At 47.1% G+C, this 20,349-nt stretch overlaps 2 protein-coding genes across 4 annotated transcripts in view; one reads left to right on the top strand and one right to left on the bottom strand.

Annotated features, from left to right (window-relative positions):
• Window positions 1-10,717, bottom strand: part of LOC140410389 (katanin p60 ATPase-containing subunit A1-like) — a 49,990-nt gene extending 39,273 nt beyond the window's left edge. The window contains exon 1 of one of the 2 annotated variants that reach the window (XM_072498453.1): window positions 10,613-10,717. The gene's annotated coding sequence lies outside the window, so the exon portion shown is untranslated. Of the gene's footprint in view, window positions 1-578; window positions 852-10,612 lie in introns of those variants that run through there. The other variant, XM_072498454.1, reaches the window with a different exon arrangement.
• An 82-nt stretch (window positions 10,718-10,799) lies between these two features.
• ppil4 (peptidylprolyl isomerase (cyclophilin)-like 4) overlaps window positions 10,800-20,349 on the top strand; it is a 76,651-nt gene continuing 67,101 nt past the window's right edge. For both annotated transcript variants that reach the window (XM_072498452.1, XM_072498451.1), the window contains exons 1-2: window positions 10,800-10,968; window positions 14,938-15,005. In XM_072498452.1, the coding sequence (XP_072354553.1) occupies window positions 10,899-10,968; window positions 14,938-15,005 (138 nt within the window). In that variant the 5' untranslated portion in view covers window positions 10,800-10,898. The remainder of the gene's footprint in view (window positions 10,969-14,937; window positions 15,006-20,349) is intronic.

The raw sequence follows: 20,349 nt of genomic DNA, 5'->3' as shown, positions 1-20,349 counted from the left end.
ATATTACTCTTCCAAACTGGATCCGGTGGCGCTGGGCCACCCTGTCTGCACCCAGATCCTGACAGCTATATACAATAGTTTGCAGGCTGCTGCCAATATAACTCTCCAACAGGACATTACGGTGTGTAGCTCCCACTCGGTCACCGCACTGCTGGGCAGCTGCAGACTCAGCACCTTACCACAGCTCGTCAAAATAAGTACGAAATATATCTTTTAAATAACCCAAGACAGATTTAAATATTGTACCGCTATCAATGCAGCCTGTTTCCTTAGCAGTCCGCTCGAGCATGAAGATGTGCTTGGCCACAATTGTCTGACACTGATTCAGGAAGATACCACAGATTTGACTGATATCCCATTAGATAAACCTGACATGACTCTGTATGTTGATGGCAGCGCATTGATTAGCCCAACCGGCCAGAGGCTGTCCGGTTACGCAATAGTGGATCAGGATGGCCTGACCATGGAAACGGCAGCTTTCCAACCCCCCTACTCGGCCCAGCAAGCCAAACCTTTTGCCCTTACCCACGCATGTATACTTCGGGCAGATCACCGGGTGAATATTTATACTGACTCACGGTATGCCTTCGGGGTGGTCCACGACTTCGGCCAACTCTGGTAGAATAGGGGATTCCTTACCTCGGCAGGCACAGAGATATCCCACCGAGGTTTAGTTAATGACCTACTGCAGGCCCTCCTCCTGCCTGCGCAGATTTCCGTCATTAAATGCGCTGCCCATACGAACGTTATGACTCCGGCTGACGTTGGTAATGGACGTGCAGATTGTGAGGCGCGGAAGCCGCGCAGACTCAGCAGGTGGTGGTGCCTAAAATGATGAGTCAGAATAAGAGTTCTGAAAGAAGCAGGCCTGCCTCTGACAAGCCAATGCCAGCCATCCAAGACGTCATAAGGTTACAGGAGGATGCTCCGGGGGGTGATAAACAAATGTGGAAACAGTTAGGTTGTACATATGAAATGAAATGAAAATGAAAATCGCTTATTGTCACAAGTAGGCTTCAATGAAGTTACTGTGAAAAGCCCCTAGTCACCACATTCCAGCGCCTGTTCGGGGAGGCTGTTACGGGAATTGAACCGTGCTGCTGGCCTGCCTTGGTCTGTTTTCAAAGCCAGCGATTTAGCCCAGCGATTTAGCCCATATGATCCTATCTCTTGTTTGTGGACCACTCTAGCACATCAGACTTGCATGTCTGATGTGCTAGCATTGTGGGTCATTGAATGTGTACACTTTGCAACTCACTGTGGGGCTCAGGGTACTAGCAATTTGCTACTGGACACTTGGTGGCATCCAAAGATGCAGGGGATGGCCCAAAGTATGAGTAATCGGTGTTTGTTTTTTCAGCAGTATAACACCGGCAAGGGTATCCCTTGTGAGATGGGGAGAACCCCGTTACCCAGTGGTCCTTTTGAAACGCTCCAGATGGATTACATTGAGTTGGAAAGGTGTCAATGTTATAAATATTTTTTGGTCATTGTGGATGTGTTCAGCAAATGGATTGAGGCGTACCCGACTACTGATAATAAGGCTGCTACTGTGGTTAAGGTTCTAATGCGAGAGATCATTCCCCGATACGGAATACCCGCCCAGTTAAGTTCTGACAACGGCCCCCATTTTATTGGACAGATTAATAAGGAGTTCTGCTCCCAGCTGGGCATACGCCAGCAGTTACACTGTGCATACCGGCCACAGGCTGCCGGGGTGGTTGAGAGACACAATCAGACCCTCAAATCCAAGTTAGCTAAACTGCGAGCAAAAACGGGGTTGACATGGCTTAAGTTGCTCCCCGTCGCCCTCTTCCAGCTGCGAATTACACCTGCGGGATCGGCCCAGCTCTCTCCTGCAGAGATCCTTTATGGCAGACCCCTCAGAACCCCCTGGAACCAATATACCCCAAACTGGTCCAGTTTAACCATATGACTGAAGAAATGACAACTTATGTCCTATCCCTCACTAAAGTTCTCAAGGAACTCCATGGTCAGGTTAAAATGGCCCACCTGACACCGGCCCCGTTACCTAGCTCGTCTCCGGTGCTGCCTAGCAGTTATGTCCTGGTAAGAAATTGGGCTCGGAAAGGGTTGGATCCTCGGTGTGAGGGGCCCTTCCAAGTTCTCCTCACTACCCCTACTGCAGCTAAAATAGAGGGGAGGAGCGCTTGGGTCCACCTCCACCACTGTAAAAAGGTCGGTCACTAACTTGCCTCCTTTCCCCAGCGCTGTCTTACAGGTTTGGAATATGTCGGTTTGGATGCCTGGGCTGTCCTCGGCCTCGCCACGATTGGAGCATTTACCAAGGAACGAATGGATAGGAGGAGCGACATCTTTACCTGTCATCGCGGCCAACCCATAAGGATATTTCACCTGTGAAGTGACGTTCTCCGCTGCCCCCGTGTACGAGGGCAAGATATCGGATCATGGAAGGTCATCAGGTTAACGGACAGTGATGGATTAATGAAACAATTACATCAGTTCCGACGATGGGAAGGAAAAGTTGCATGGACATTGCCCTGTTTTTGGACTAAATGTAAATTTGATTTTGGATGTAGCAAGACTGGTGCCATTAAGGTAAAATCGTGCCGAGCGGGAGGGGTAGGTGAAAGTTGCACGAGAGACAGGAAGAATAGCAGTAGGAAGGAAAAGGTGAAGCGGGAGGCACGACGGGAACGCGGATTATCAGAGAGCATACTTACTTCACTGGGGACCCGGAAGGAGGGGAACCTGGGAACCATGGATCTTTTCCACCAAACTTATCGGCGTATGTATGGCTAAGGAAGGGTTGTCTGCTATCCGGACCCCGCATCCGTGGCTAGGTTATTTCCGGTTTTACCGCTTTGGAGAACTCCCCAAACGACGGTTCACTGTCAGCGTTCTGAGCCACTGCCCGGGCAGGTCACTCTCCCTTATGACTCGGATTCAGCCACACTGGCAATTTGCCTTCCATATTGTGAGTGGAAATTGATAATTTCCACTCACAATATGACAATCTTCAACGGTGGAGGGCATATATACCCAGCTACTTTACTCTCAACCGAGACCCCCGGTCGTATGAACATTGTTTTAGTGGGAAAGGGTACGGCTGTCTGCTGGTGGAGGTGGAGGCGAATATAACATATTTGTTCTCCACCTGTACTGACCGACAGTGTCACGTAACCCAGATGTCAGGCCAATGCGTCTGTCACAATACCACCTGTGTTCCGCTGAAGGCAGACCTCCAGCTCCTTTGCAGCGGGGCGAATGTCTCTCCTATCACTATCGGAGATAGGGCTTTCCACACTGCCGGGAAGGCCGAATGGACCTTCAGAAGCTGGATGAACTGGGCTACTGGGGGTTCCCTGCTTAGCCGATATACTGACTGTGATGCCAGCCTGTATACTGACCAAGGATATTAATTTCTTTTTTAATGGCACAGCGTCCAATGTTTTGTCCCCTCCATTTCCCCGTAAAATCGCTATCGGAACTTTAGTCCCCACCACAGTCCCCTGCCCCCGAGTGGACCCAGTACAATCATTTCGTATGCCAGGTATTCTCGGCAGAATTCTGCAAGAACAGGAAAAAAACCCAGGTCCTAGCGCCCAACCGGGGCCATTCAGTCGGATGGGGAATCCTAAACGTTGTGATACTGGGAGGTGTGGGGGGGTTCCTTGGCGGCCAGTAATCGGAACTACTTCATCTATGGCCTCACCATTCTAGGAAACAAAACCTTGGGGGCTCTCGGGGCAAAAACGCAGGAATTGTCCCAACTGCGATTGTTTGCCATGCAGAATCGATATGCCCTTGATTATCTGCTGGCCCGTGAAGGTGGGGTATGCGCCATAGTGAAGGGAAAGCGTATCATGGGGGTTCAGGACCTAAGCGCTAACATCACTACATTTATGGACCGCATACGGGACCACTTAGACGGTATGAACGACCCCGGCTCTTGGGGAAGCTGGGGATTCGGAGGGTGTAAGGACTAGTTGATAAACATGGACACGTATTTAGCTGTGGCACTCTGCTACATCTTTGTAGGCCTAGCCATCCTTAAATGCTTGATGGGCAAAATGCAGGTCGCGCTAGAACAAATAAATTCCCCTAGAATCCTGGTGGTTAAGACCCATGAGGGTGCGGCGGACGACGAGGGGCTGCAGTGGGAGTTGGAGTGAAGAATCTTCCTGGATGGGGATGAGGGGGAACTCCAAGTACGGGGCACAATTCAGGGGGCGGACCAATAGTTATCATGAAATGATAAGAGGAGGGAATGAGGAATTGAACTAAAGAAAAGGGCATTAGACTGGGATGACCAGTTAGGATAGTGTAGAGGTATATCCTAATATTGGAAGCAGAAGATTAGGATAGTGCATTTATAGACATTACTTCGGGTTACAGGGAATGGACAAAGGGATTGGGCAAAGCAGGGGTGGGAGGGGATGGGTAACTATTAGGACCGGTTCTTTGCACAAAGGATGCTGCAAAGGATGCTGGGAGAAAGAGGCCCAGGGATGAGGAATGTATAGTGGGCCTATCAGGATCAGTGGTTGTGAAGGTCAGGTTATATGGCCAGGTCAAGGAATCTGGGAGAAAGACCTATGAGATTCTTGTATTCGTTACCATTACCTTATTTGGTCGGGTGTATGTGGCACTTGATACCACATGAATGTATATAACACATGTTTTGTTTCCCTTTGTTCACTCACTCTGGGGAAGTTGGAGACTGTGGTCTCTGAATTTGTCAGGGTGAGTGATGCTTGCAAGCAGGTTGGAATAAAATAAAGGAATACCTATACATCCGAACTCAGCCTTTGACTGAGACCAGAATATGGACAGAAAGAACTCAATTTCATCACTCTCAATCTCTTTGTTAACCTGTGCCAATTTTAAAGGGTTAAGCCTATATGGATGTTGTTTGATTGGAACAGCATTTCCCACATCTACATCATGCATAGCCATTTTAGTAATTCCCAAATGATCTCCACACATATGCCCATGTGATATCAATAACTCTTTCAGGACAGTTTGTTTTTCCTCTGGAAGGTAACTCAACAATTTATCCCAATTTTTAAGAACTTCTTCATTTTCCAATTTAATTTGAGGTATGTCAAATGCAGAGTCATCTGGATTTGGTTTATCACTTTGAGTTAGAATCATTAAAACCTCCTCCTTTTTTTCTCCTTCCCTTTCAAAGTACCTTTTAAACATATTCACATGACACACTCGGTGAGTTTTCCTTCTATCCGGTGTTTTTAACCACATAATTCACCTCACTTAATTTCCTTTCAATTTGATAAGGTCCATAAAACCTTGCTTTTAAAGGTTCACCTACCACTGGTAACAACACTAAAACTTTATCTCCACTGGCAAAACTACAAACTTTGGATTTCTTGTCCGCTACCCATTTCATCACATTTTGTGCAACTTTTAAATGTTGTCTAGCCAATTCACCTGCTCTATTTAATCGTTCCCTAAAATTTGACATGTAATCCAATAATGTAATTTCCGATTTCTCACTCACCAATTTTCCTTAATCAATTTAAGTGGTCCTCTTACCTCATGACCAAAAATTAGTTCAAAAGGACTCAATTTGATTAACTCATTCGGTGCATCCCTAATTGCAAACAGTACGAATGGAATTCCTTTATCCCAATCTTCTGTATAATCTTGAAAATAAGCCCTCAACATTGTCTTCAATGTCTGATGCCACCTTTCTAACGCTCCCTGCGATTCTGGATGGTATGCAGTTGATTTAGATTGTTTTATTCCTAAGCTATCCATAACTTCTTTGAATAACCTGGAGGTAAAATTCGATCCTTGATCCGATTGTATTTCTGTGGGTAGTCCATATCTAGTAAAGAATTTAAGTAACTCCTCCACAATCTTTTTAGCTGTAATATTACGTACTGGAATGGCCTCTGGAAACCTAGTAGACACATCCATTATAGTCAAAAGATATTGATTCCAACTTTTTGTTTTAGGAAGCAGTCCTATGCAATCAATTAGGACCCTTGTAAAAGGTTCCTCAAATGCTGGAATGGGTATTAAGGGCGTTGGTTTTATCACTGCTTGAGGTTTCCCTGTCACTTGACATGTGTGACATGATTGACAAAATTTAACTACATCTGTATGTAGTCCAGGCCAATAAAAACATTTCTGGATTTTAGTTTGAGTTTTCCTTATTCCCAAATGACCTCCCACTAGTACCTCATGTGCAACTCGTAACACCTCCTTTCTATACCCTACTGGTAATACTACTTGATGAACTTCTGCCCACTTTTCATCCGCCTGCATATGTAAAGGTTTCCATTTTCTCATCAAGATATCACTTTTACGGTAATAACACGCTGGTATACACTCTTCCGTGTATGCTTTCTGATACATCCGTTCCGTTTTATTTCTATATCTTTTTGGTGTAACTCCGCCAATTTTCCTGAACTAAAAATATCCTCATCCTCCACCTGTTCTTGTTCATTTTCAACCATCTGATCAAAAATTGTTTCTGACAATTGCACTTCAACGTCATCTTCACTCTTTGATTTCTCCTTGTCTTAACCTGTGACTTTGCGACCTTGTTAGTACACAATCCGGAAAAATCCCAGGATATTTGTCCTTCAACCCTTCAGTTGTCTGATTTTCCACTGGCTTACCAACCACAGTAGGCATCACTCCCACCTGCAATCCAGCTATATCATTACCCAAGATAAACTGTATTCCTGGACAAGATAGTTTCTCGATTTCCTACTACCACTTCATCACTCTTCACTGGACTTTCCAACCTTACGTTACATAATTGAACACTACTCCTCTCACCCGGAATTCCACATATTACCACCTTTTTTGGCAACATTCTTCCCAAACTACATAACTCCTCATCGCTTACCATTAAAGATTGACTAGTTCCCGTATCTGTTAAAATTGTGACTTCTTTACCTGCTCCTCCTGATACACATGAGTAAACTTTACCCACACAAGTAAATTCTTTAAAGAGATCTGGCACCTTCTTATCAATTACCTTTTGATCAGGCTGTACAATCTTTTACACCTCCTTCGCTTCACTTGGGCTTTCCTTTACCACTTTAACAAACCCCACTGTCTTATCCTGTTTTTCCACATCAGCCTTCCCAATGCTTTTCTTCAACCACCAACACTGTGACTTTACATGACCTAGTTTATTACAGTGAAAACATTTGAAACTTTTCATTTCTTATCCAGCCTCCTGGATTTCTTTTTTAATCTGAGGTACACTCTCCTTATTATCTCTCATCAGATCACCTTTACCACTTGAGTATTTTTCATGTCTCTAGTTTCTATCCCTCACAAGGCTGAAACTGATGTCGGAAACCAAGCTTTGATTTATGAACTCATTCATAATCATCTGCCATTTCTGCTGTTAATCTCGCAGTTTTAACCCTCTGCTCTTCCACATGTGTTCTCATTACATCAGGAATTGAATTTTTAAACTCCTCCAAAAGTATAATTTCTCCGAGCTTCATACGTTTGGTCTATTTTCAAAGCCCTTATTCACCTATCAAAATTACTCTGTTTGAGCCTTTCAAACTCCATATATGTTTGACCAAATTTTTTCCTTAAATTTCTAAACCTTTGTCTGTAAGCTTCAGGCACTAGTTCATATGCACCCAAAATGGATTTTTTCACCTCCTCATACGTCCCAGATACCTCCTCTGGTAGTGATGCAAACACTTCACTAGCCCAACCTACCAGCTTTGTTTGAATCAGTAATACCCACATGTCCTGTGGCCACTTCATTTGTTTAGCCACCTTCTCAAATGAAATGAAAAAGGCTTCTAGTCAAACCTTGGCAATGCTTGGACATATTTAAATAAATTCCCACCAAGCCTTCGACTATGACGCTCTTTCTCACTATCCACCAACTGTACGTTTCCCTTTGCATCTGCCAATTTTAACTGATTGTCATGTTTCATGGCCATTTTCTGAAGTTCAAACTCTCTCTCTTTATCTTTTTCCCTGATCTGTATCTCCCTTTCTCTTTCTTTTTGTTCTGCTAGGGCTATTCTTTCTGTTTTCCTTTCTTCTCTCTTTCTTTCCTCTCTCTTTCGTATTCAAGCTGCTTTAATTCTTACTCATGTTCCATTTGTTTAATTTGTAACTGAATTTTTGCCATTTCCAATGAGTCAAACTGTATCTCAGACAACTTTAAATGCTTAACCACCGTCATAATTACCTCATCTTTTAGCATTTTGTCAGGTAATGTTAACTGCAATGTTTTTGCCAAATCTAACAGTCTGCTTTTAGTCTCTGTCCGTAAGGTACTGCGTGTGACCGTCTCCACCCCCAAAAACTTCAGAGCCTCTGAAAGAGCCATTGTCCACAACACACTCCCTACTTAAACTGAAATACCACACCTGAAAAGCACCCACAATATGCTAACACCTCACTGTCTTTAAGTTCACTAAGCCAATCCAATAGATAGACTTGTATCCCGGACGAGCTCCCAATTTGTTATGCGCCAGGGTTTAGAGAACGCTAAAGCGTATCATGGAGTTCATCTGACCCACAACCTTTGATAGATTATGGTACGGGGAGCACACGGCCCATTCTACAGGTGTGGTACAGCAGAAATGGAAAAGTATTTTTTAAAGCAAAACAATGTTTATTCTATGAACTCAAGTTATCCTTTTAAAAGATACAGTGAACATCTTAGCAACCATCAATTCAAATACAACCCCAAAGAATACAACACTAAGTAATGCGTACGCTGTCCTTTTAACATCCAGAAGACTTACAAAAAACATAACCTTTAACAGAAGCACGTTAGGTTAAAGTCACTACTCAGAACATTTATAATTCTGAATTCACCAAATGATCAAGGGACAGTCTTTTCATGACAGAGAGATCAACAGTACACCTGCTCTGTCTGGCTTCAGCTCCAACACTGAAAACAAAACTAAAATACACCCTGCAGCCTGCTCAAAAACAAAAGTAAAAAGCTGACAGACAGCCCAGCTCCACCCACACTCTGACGTCACTGATAAAACACCCATTTCTTCAAGGTACATTTCTTAAACACCCATTTCTTAAGGCACTCTCACATGACACCTTGCCATTCTTCAGTTTGCTTCATTTCTGAACCAGGATATCACACTGATGGAGACTTAGGCAGTTGGCATACCATCACTTTCTTCCTCCAGAGCCTATTCTTACCATCTGAAAACCTCTTCTCATCTCAGCCCCAGCTTTGATGTTCTGTCGGTCGATGACAACTACACACTTCCATTAACACTGAACCATGATTCAAACTTTCTTACCATCTATTCTTTTCTCTCTATGCATCCCTCCTTTTTATATAATAATCTTTTATAATAATGACAAGTAGGCCTACATTAACGCTGCAATGAAATTACACCACAGAGAATTCAGAATGTCCAAATTACGTAACACGCACGTCTTTAGGGACTTGTGGGAGGACACACGGAGGAAACCCACGCAGACACAGGGAGAATGCGCAGAGTCCGCACAGAAAGTGACCCAAGCCTGTAATCGAGCTAGGACTCTGCTAACCACTGTGCTACCGTGCCGCCTACTGCCTGAAAACACAGAAATTACCAAATGATGACTCTCCACAAACAACAAACATACTTGCATAGGCACATGTTTGCCTTTGGGGCTATTACTGCCCAGCTTACCTCTCCTCAGCACCATTCTTCCCAAATTGATCTCTTTCCTGCTTCAACTTGCCAATTGTCATTTTAGCAGTCACACCTCCAGTACCCTCACCATCACAAGTTCTTTCACAGGGCCTCCTTAAACACTTTGCCACCTCATCCACAGGCATTTCTCCAGCTGGCCTTTATTATTTTGTTGCAATTCTTTTTACAATAACTTTTCTCATATACTCCTCTCCGATCTGGATACCTTTCCTCCTCAGTCTAGGCTATGATTCTCGAACACTTGGCAGCACCAGCATACTACTGCACAAATAACCGACCACCTCACAACACTTAAAATCAAATAGCAACCTCGACCCTGCACACTGTTGATGCCTTGTCCATATCTCTCGTTTCTGTAATACTTTTTTTTCTGCTTCCTCCCCACTCTTCAGTATTCCCTTCCTCACTGAGGCAACCACACACCTTTGTCATTATGTTGCCTGTATCACTTCGTATAACTTTCTGATGAAAGGTCAGCGACCTGTTTCCCCCTCTCTCTTCAGAGGTGTTGTCTGACCTGCCGGGTGTTTTCATGCATTCTGTATGTCTGCCTCACCTTACCAGGAACACCAAGAGAGTGGATGTCAGCAAGGATTGAGTCAGTGACAAAGAAACAAGAGTTTGTAATGGGGGAACTGATCACCCTGCATTTTGCTTGGGAGTAAATACTGGAGGTGCTCACAGTCCTGATGCAACAAGTGGGTTGTCACCTTCCCCTCTCTCTCCATTAAAAAAATTACAATGCAGACAAGTAAATAAAACTCTATTGTTACAGGGCATAGAAATAAAAAAAAGTACAAGCTACGAGAGGAAGGGGGAGTCGGAAGAGAGCGTGCAAGGTTGGTGAGTTTGACTAACTTTTCCGGGGTCACACGCGAAAACATTTGTTTATTTTCTAACAAGGTACAGCTAATCTAACCACGGTAAGTTGGAGATACCTTTTGCGTCGAACACACTGCTGCGGAGCCGGTTAGCAGATTCGCGCAAAAAGCGACCGCCACTGGAAGCTTCTGGAGGTGGCACGACGACCGGGAGAGCGCAGGCGCGGGGGGTCCGGAGCTGGGGCGCAGGCGCGGGGACCGGGTCCGTAGGCGAGAGCGCAGGCGCAGTAGCCGGGAGCAGGTGGAGGCCACGCCCTCTGCCGCTGGAGCTGGAGCTCGGGTCAGGCCTGGACGTCGGGCTACGCTTTACCTGGCAGCCATTTTGCGTCACGCCGAAGAGAAAATGGCGGTGCTGCTAGAAACGACGCTGGGCGATTTGGTGATCGATTTGTATACGGAGGAGAGGCCTAGGGGTCAGTAGTAATTCGGGAAAGCAGTTCTCAGTGTAATCCTCTTCGTTATAATTAGCCTATTACACATGTCTGCAAAAATATATGGTTAATGTGAAGGAAAGGGGATGAAATCTTTTCTCAGCTATCTAATAAGAAAGCTTTGCATTTCTATCGCTTTTTCCACGACCTGGCAGCAAATTTACAGACAGTGAGTTTATCCCACAAACAATGGGATAATCTTTTGGCGATTTTGATTTGGTTTATTGTCACATGTACTGGGGTACAGTAAAAAGTATTGGACTGCGTACAATCTAGACAGTTTGTTCCATACATGAAAAAACATAGGACATACATAAATACACAATGTAAATATATAGACACATGTGAAGCATACCGGAGTGTAGTACCACTCAGTAGAGAATATGTGTGAAGAGATCAGTTCAGTATGTAAGAGGGTCATTCAGGAGTCTGGTAACAGCAGGGAAGAAGCTGTTTTTGAACCTGTTAGTGCATGTTGTCAGACTTTTGTATCTCCTGCTCGATGGAGATTGGAAGAGAGAATAACTTGGATGGCAGGGGTCTTTGATTATGCTGCCCACTTTCCCAAGTCAGTGAGAGGTGATGATGGTTTTGCGTGATGGACTGGGCTGTGTTCACAACTCTCTGTAGTTTCTTATGGTCTTGGTTGAGAGATAATATAAATATAAATAAAATGCTCAATACAAATAAAATGGCATCTATATACAATGACTTGGATGATGGGAACAAATGTATGGTTGCTAAATTTGCTGATGAAAAAGAAAGGGTATGTAAATTGTGAAGGAGGTATAAGGTGCATGCAAGGGGATATGGATAAGTTAACTGAGTGGACAGATGGAGTATAATGTGGGAAAATATGAACTTGTTCACTTTGGCAGGAAGAATAGCAACATATTTAACTGGAGAGTTCTGAGGTACTGAGGGATCTAGATGTCTTGGTACATGAATCACAAACGTTAGTATGCAGGTATAGCAAGTGGTTAGAAAGGCAAATGGAGGGAGAGGGGGCGGCATGGAAGAGGATGGAGATGGCGTCCTGTAAAGGAACGAGCTTGGGGGCGCTGGTGACGGCACCACTGCCGCTCTCACCGTCAAAGTATACCACGAGCCCGCTGGTGGCGGCAACGCTAAGGATCTGGGGCCAGTGGAGACGGCACAGGGGTGCAATGGGAGTCTCGGTATGGTCCCTGATCAGGGGTAACCACCGGTTTGTCCCGGGGAGGATGGACGGGGGATTTCAGAGCTGGCATCGGGCGGGGATTAGAAGAATGGGGGACCTGTTCATTGATGGGACGTTTGCAAGCCTAGGGGCACTAGAGGAGAAGTTTGAGATACCCCTGTGAAATGCTTTTAGATACATGCAGGTGAGGGCGTTTGTGAGGCGGCAGGTGAGGGAGTTACCGTTGCTCCCGGCACAGGAAATTCAAGACAGGGTGATCTCGGGTGTATGGGTCGGGGAGGGCAAGGTGTCAGCAATATACCAGGAGATGAAAGAAGATGGGGAAGCACTGGTAGAGGAGCTGAAGGGTAAATGGGAGGAGGGGGCTCAGGAAATTGAGGAGGGGTTATGGGCTGATGCCCTAGGTAGGGTTAATTCCTCCTCCTCGTGTGCCAGGCTCAACAATTTAAGGTGGTTCACAGAGCGCACTTGACGGGGGCGAGGTTGAGTAGGTTCTTTGGGGTAGAGGACAGATGTGGAAGGTGCTCAGGGAGCCCGGCGAACCATGTCCATATGTTTTGGTCATGCCCGGCACTGGAGGGGTTCTGGAGAGGAGTGGCGGCAGCAATATCTCAAGTGGTGAAAGTCTGGGTCAAGCCTAGCTGGGGGCTAGCAATATTTGGAGTAGTGGATGAGCCGGGAGTGCAGGAGGCGAAAGAGGCTGGTATTCTGGCCTTTGCGTCCCTAGTAGCCCGGCAAAGGATCTTGCTAATGTGGAAGGAGGCGAAGCCCCCCAGCGTGGAGGCCTGGGTAAACGACATGGCTGGGTTCATTAAGCTGTAGAGGATAAAGTTTGTCTTGAGAGGGTCAGCGCAGGGGTTCTGCAGGCGGTGGCAACCATTCCTAGACTATCTCGCGGAGCATTAGAGGAAGGTCGGTCAGCAGCAGCAGCAACCCGGGGGGGGGGGGGGGGGGTGGAGACGTCCTGTGAAAGGGGGGGGAAGGGGGTTTGCCTGGGGGGTGGTTGAGCAAGAGAACACATGACGGACCTGGCAAACTGGCACATACGGGAGAGAGCCAGTGTACAAAGCTATGTAACATATCTTTTTACCATGTATATATCTTGCTATGTGCGATTTCTTGCTATTTTGTTACGGGGGGGGGGGGGGTGGGTTTATTGTTTGTAAGGGTGAAAAATTGTGTTAAAAAACTTTAATAAATATATTTTTTTTAAAAAGAAAGGCAAATGGAATTCTGGTGTTTGTTGCAAGGGGAAACAATATAAAATAGATGATTTTCTACAGTTGTACAGGGTGTTAGTGATACTAGTTTACAGTTTTGGTCTGCTTATTTAAGAAAGGACACAATTTCATGAGGAGCAGTTCAAAGAAGGTTCACTCGGCTGATTCCTGGTACCGGATGCTTATTTAATGAAGAAAGATTGGGTCTGTATCCAGTGAAGTTTAGAAGAATGTTTTATCTTATCAAAACATGTAACATCTTGAGGGGATTTGACAGAGCAGAGATACTGAAACATTGTTTCCTTGTGAAAGAGACTGGAACTAGGAGACACTGTTTAAAAATGCAGGGTCTCCCATTTAAGAGAGATGAGGAGAATTATTTTCTCGGAGGGTCAAGGGTTTGTGAAACTGTCCTCCCCAGAGACGGGTGGAGGCATAGTCATTGATTATTCTTAAGGCAGAGCTAAATAGATTCTTGACTAACAAGGGTGCCAAAGAGTATGGGGAGGTGGGGGGTAGGCAGGAAAGTATTTAGGTCACACGGACCATAATCAAATCAGCCATGATTTTATCGAATGGCACAGCAGGCTCGAGGGGTCAAATGGTCTCCTCCTGCTTCTAATGCATATGTTTGTAGGGCACTGAGGAAAATGCTCCTGTTATTCAAAATAGCAGTCACTTTTACATCCACCTGAGAGGGCAGACAGGGACTCGGTTTGACACCTCATCTGATGGATGGCATCGGTAATAATTCAGCACTCCCTCAGCAATGTGCTGCAGTGTCAGTCTGGAATTTGCACTCCAGTCTCTGGAATGGGACTTGAACTCAACCCCCTCGCATCGAGACAAGAGAGTGAAACTAATTGAACTCGAGCTCTGTGTTTAAAAAGCACTGGAGAGTTCTGCATTTTAAAAAATTGAATTGGCCCCAAATGATTTTACACTAGCGAGCATGATTAATGCTGTCCTTGATGGCATTGTGATTCTCTTGAAGCTTAATCATGCAGTAACAAAAACTTAGCTGCAGGGGCGGCACATGGTGCAATGGTTAGCACTGGGTCTGCGGTACTGAGGATCCGGGTTCAAATCCCGGCCCTGGGCCACTGTCCGTGTGGAGTTTGCACATTCTCCATGTGCGTGGGTTTCACCCCCACAACCCAAAGATGTGCAGGGTAGATTGGCCACACTAAATTGCCCCTTAATTAGAAAGAAAAATAATTGGGTACTCTAAATTTACAAAAAAAACTTAGCAGCTTAGATTTCTGTTGTGCTGCTTACGTGGAGACCATGTGTTAGTGGAGGGGGAAAGAAAGGTCAATACAAAGCAAGAAAAGTGGGTTGGGAAAAAGCATGATCACAGAAAGGTTTTGAGGAAGCTTTTGAAAACAAGGAGGGAAGGGAAACCAAAGAAGTGAGTCCAGTGGGTGAAAGAACAATCACAATAAAAGAGAAATGCTGAAGCAACAATAACAATCTTGTGTTATGTCCTATTTAATCTGAAAAGATTTTTGGGGTTACGTTTTACATAAAGTATGTCTTTTTTGTTTGTAGCCTGTTTGAATTTTCTGAAGCTTTGTAAGATCAAGTATTACAACTACTGCCTCATCCACAATGTGCAGGTGAGTTTCCAATCGTTTTCAATATCTTTAAACCTTGTCAGTTCTCCTAAAATGAAAAACGCTAAGAAAATCGTCTTCAGGTTGTTCGGCTCTGCTATTTTCTGATTTATGTTATGTAATTTGAAAAGACCTTGGAGAATGATGTGGGCGATGTATTGGCATTTCAATATTAAGATTTCAGTGTGTGAAATTACTGAACCTTGTGAACTACACAATTTGACAAAGTATAGGTGCGAGTGACACATGCTCTGTCCACTTTGTGGCGAACACTTAGTCACATTTAAAATCTTTTGTATTGTGTTTGGCAAGAACATTTTGAACCATATAAAAAAGACGGTCGCCTTGGTGAAGAACAGGCTGGGTGGCAGATCAAGCTGCGACAGATCATTACATTTAGGAGCGCCATAGACCAGAACCTAGAGTACCAGCAGCAACTTGTTATCAACTTCATTGAAGGCTTTTGATAACATCCATTGACAGTTCTTCTAGTAACTCACAAGACAGTATGGCATCCTGTCAAGAAATAGTAACATCTTCAAAGCTTATACCATGACTCCAGCTGTGTGTCACCACCAGCATGGGCGCCATGGACTCCATAATCACAGGAGTATGGCAAAGCTGCATGCTCTCCCCAATAGATTGACATCCACACAAGAATCTAAAAAGCAGCATCCATCTTCCAGCAGTTTTACATGGTCAGGACATCCATCAACACGACCACGAAGCCGCAATGCCACATGTCCATGGTAGTACCAATTGCAATCTATGCTGGATAGATGTGGAAGAGAACAGCACATGCGTCAAGTTGGAGGTTTTTCACTAGTGTTATCTATATAAGATCCTCTGCATCACATGGAGAAGTGCTTCAGAGAGCTGGTCAGAATTGCCTGGGGACAGCATGATGAAAAGACGACTGAGACGAGCTGGATGCATATTTCACATCTCAATTGTATGCTCTGCCAAAGTGACAGTAGAATGGAATGCACCAGATGGAAAATAAAGACGGGCCTGGGCAAAGAAGACCTGGCAAAGTACAGTTATGGGGGACGCCTTCAAGAGCGGGGCACCACTTTAGATGGAGTGAAAGGCATTACGATGAGCTGGTTTTGGAGTCTTGCAGCCCATTATCCTGCATGGGACCAGAGGATCTAAGTATATATTGCCTGCTCTCAAACCTATCTTTGATTGCTTCCTTGTATCGCTCAACACCCACACCCCTTTCCCCTACTTCAGTATAATTTTCTCCCTGAATCGACCCTGAAAAAGCATTTGCTGCAACCTGCTTAAAATTGTACTCCTAAATTCCCAACTGCTTGGCCTTTAAGCCACATTTGCTACGATACCTCTACAGTGGTTGATTTGCAAAAGTCCTGCCGTACCGTCTTGTACGTCTTGTAATGCCCTTGTTTTATCCTGGTTGTTTCCTTCCACATGGCCTTCATTTTTGCTACATTAAGTACCAGGGGTGAAAACATTTAAAAAAAATATGTTTATTAACACAATTTTTCACCCTTACAAACAATAACCCCCCCCCCCCCCCCCTTGTACCAAAATAGAAAGAAATCGCACATAGCAAGATATATACATGGTAAAATGATATGTTACAGAGCTTTGTACACTGGCTCTCTCCCGTACATGCCAGTTTCCCAAATCTTTCATGTGTTCTCTTGCTCAAACACCCCCTAGGCAAACTCTCTCTCTCTCCCCCCCCCCCCACCCCCCGTTGCTGCTGCTGCTGACCAACCTTCCTCTAACGCTCCGCGACATAGTCTAGGAACGGTTGCCACCACCTGTAGAACCCCTGCGCAGACCCTCTCAAGGCAAACTTTATCCTCTGAAGCTTAATGAACCCAGCCATGTCGTTTGTCCAGGCATCCATGCTGGGAGGCTTCGCCTCCTTCCACATTAGCAAGATCCTTCGCCGGGCTACTAGGGACGCAAAGGCCAGAATGCCAGCCTCTTTCGCCTCCTGCACTCCCGGCTCGTCCACTACTCCAAATATTGCTAGCCCCCAGCTTGGCTTGACCCAGACTTTCACCACCTGAGATATTGTTCCCACCATTCCTCTCCAGAACCCCTCCGGTGCCGGGCATGACCAGAATGTGTACCTTCCACATCTGTCCTCTACCCCAAAAAACCTACTTAACCTCGCCCCTGTCAAGTGCGCTCTGTGAACCTGGCACACGAGGAGGAGGAATTAACCCTACCTAGGGCATCAGCCCATAACCCCTCCTCAATCTCCTCCCCCAGCTCCTCCTCCCATTTACCCTTCAGCTCCTCTACCAACGCTTCCCCCTCTTCCTTCATCTCCTGGTATATTGCCGACACCTTGCCCTCCCCGACCCATACACCCAAGATCACCCTGTCTTGAATTTCCTGTGCCGGGAGCAACGGGAATTCCCTCACCTGCCGCCTCACAAACGCCCTCACCTGCATATATCTCAAAGCATTTCCCGGGGGTATCTCCAACTTCTCCTCTAGTGCCCCTAGGCATGCAAACATCCCATCAATGAACAGGTCCCCCATACTTCTAGTCCCTGCCCGATGCCAGCTCTGAAACCCCCCGTCCATCCTCCCCGGGACAAACCGGTGGTTAGCCCTGATCGGGGACCACACCGAGGCTCCCATTGCACCCCTGTGCCGTCTCCACTGGCCCCAGATCTTTAGCATTGCCGCCACCACTGGACTCGTGGTGTACTTTGACGGCGAGAGCGGCAGCGGTGCCGTCACCAGCGCCCCCAGGCTCGTTCCTTTACAGGACGCCATCTCCAACCTCTTCCATGCCTTACCATCTCCCTCCATCACCCACTTACGGATCATCGCCACATTTGCTGCCCAGTAGTAGCTCCCTAGGTTAGGCAGCGCCAACCCTCCTCGGTCCTTACTGCGTTCCAGAAACCCTCTCCTTGCCCTCGGGGTCCTATTCGCCCACACAAACCCCATAATACTCCTGCCTACTCTCTTAAAAAAGGCCTTGGTGATCACCATGGGAAGGCACTGAAACACAAACAGAAACCTCGGAAGGACCACCATTTTGACCGACTGCACTCTACCCGCTAGCGAGAGCGGTAACATGTCCCATCTTTTGAAGTCCTCCTCCATCTGTTCCACCAACCTCATCAGATTCAGTTTATGTAGGGCCCCCCCCAACTCCTGGCTATCTGGATCCCCAGGTACCGAAAGCTCCCCTCCGCCCTACTCAGCGGTAGCTCGCCTATCCTCCTTTCTTGGTCCCCTGCCGGTACTACAAAAAGCTCACTCTTCCCTACATTGAGCTTATAGCCCGAATAATCCCCAAACTCCCTTAAAGTCTGCATGACCTCCACCATCCCCTCCACTGGATCCGCCACATACAGCAACAGGTCATCCGCATAAAGCGACACTCAATGCTCTTCTCCCCCTCGGATCACCCCCCTCCATTTCCTAGACTCCCTCAATGATATGGCCAAGGGTTCAATCGCCAATGCAAACAACAGGGGGGATGGGGGGCACCCCTGCCTCGTCCCACGGTACAGCCGAAAATACTCTGACCTCCGCCGATTCGTCACCACACTCGCCACCGGGGCTCTGTCAAGGAGCTTAACCCAACTAATAAACCCTCCCCCGAACCCAAACCTACGCAGCACTTCCCAGAGGTACTCCCACTCTACTCGGTCAAAGGCCTTCTCCGTGTCCATAGCTGCCACTATCTCCGCCTCTCCCTCCACCGATGGCATCATTATCACTTTTAAGTGCCGCCGCATATTGGTGTTTAGTTGCCTGCCCTTTACGAATCCCGTCTGGTCCTCGTGGATCACACCCGGGACACAGTCCTCAATTCTCGTAGCCAGCACTTTTGCCAGCAACTTAGCATCCACGTTGAGGAGCGAGATCGGCCTGTACGATCCACATTGTAATGGGTCCTTGTCCCGCTTTAGGATCAAAGAAATCGTCGCCTCCGACATTGTCGGGGGCAGGGTCCCTTCCTCCCTTGCCTCATTAAAGGTCCTCACTAGTAGCGGGGCCAACAGGTCTACGTACTTCCTGTAGAACTCCACCGGGAACCCATCCGGTCCCGGGGCCTTCCCTGCCTGCATACTCCCCAAACCCTTGCTCAGCTCCTCCAACCCAATTGGTGCCCCCAAACCAGCCACCTTTTGCTCCTCCACCCTCGGGAATCTCAATTGGTCTAGGAATCGTTTCATCCCCTCTTCCCCCGCTGGGGGCTGGGATCTGTACAGCTCCTCATAGAAGGCCTTGAATGTCTCATTTATTTTCGTCGCACTCCGCACTGTGGCTCCCCTTCCATCCTTAACTCCCCCTATTTCCCTCGCTGCTATCCTCTTACGGAGCTGGAGTGCCAACATCCGACTCGCCTTCTCCCCATACTCGTAGGTCACCCCCTGCGCCTTCCTCCACTGAGCCTCTGCCTTCCCTGTGGTCAACAGATCAAACTCCGTCTGGAGACGTCGCCTTTCCCCAAGTAATCGCTCCTCAGGGGCCTCTGCGTATCTCCTGTCCACTCTTAAAATCTCCCCCACTAACCTCTCCCTTTCCATGCCCTCTATCTTCTCCCTATGAGCCCTAATGGAGATTAGCTCTCCCCTGATCACCGCCTTCAGCGCCTCCCATACCACCCCCACCCGCACCTCCCCGTTGTTGTTGACCTCCAAGTACCTTTCGATGCACCCCCTCACCCTCCCACACACCACCTCATCTGCCATCAGTCCCACATCCAACCGCCAAAGCGGGCGTTGGTCCCTCTCCTCTCCCAACTCCAGTTCCACTTAGGTCGGGGCGTGATCTGAAACGGCTATGACCGAATACTCCGTTCCCCCCACCCTCGGGATGAGCGCCCTGCCCAGAACAAAAAAATCTATCCGGGAGTAGGCTTTGTGGACGTGGGAGAAAAAAGAAAATTCCCTGGCCTGCGGCCTGGCAAACCTCCACGGGTCCACTCCCCCCCCCCCCCCATCTGATCCATAAACCCCCTAAGCACCTTGGCCGCCGCCGGCCTCTTTCCAGTCCTCGATCTGGAGCGATCCAGTGCTGGGTCCAACGCCGTGTTGAAATCCCCACCCATTATCAGGCCTCCGACTAGCCATCTCCTTTTCTAGGCCAGTCCCGTGTCCGCGCCACCCTCACCCTCCAGTCCCCCAGCCGGGGGACCCCCGCCCCGACCAACTCTTCTGTGACACCTGCTGACCCCGGCTTCCTCCGCCGTCCCATTGACCTCCCCGTGTGGGAATCTCCCAATCAGTGTGCGTTCCTCCATTCCCCCTCCCGCCTTTCTTCCCTATCGTGGGGAAAAAAACGGCGCTTTCCTAAGCCTACCCCGCCCCCTCTGGCGCAGCTCCTGTCGCGG

This window comes from Scyliorhinus torazame, chromosome 4 (assembly GCF_047496885.1).
Source record: "Scyliorhinus torazame isolate Kashiwa2021f chromosome 4, sScyTor2.1, whole genome shotgun sequence".
Taxonomy (NCBI): Eukaryota; Metazoa; Chordata; class Chondrichthyes; order Carcharhiniformes; family Scyliorhinidae; genus Scyliorhinus; species Scyliorhinus torazame.
Note: the sequence above shows the minus strand (reverse complement) of the source record. Positions and strands in the feature narration are given on the sequence as shown.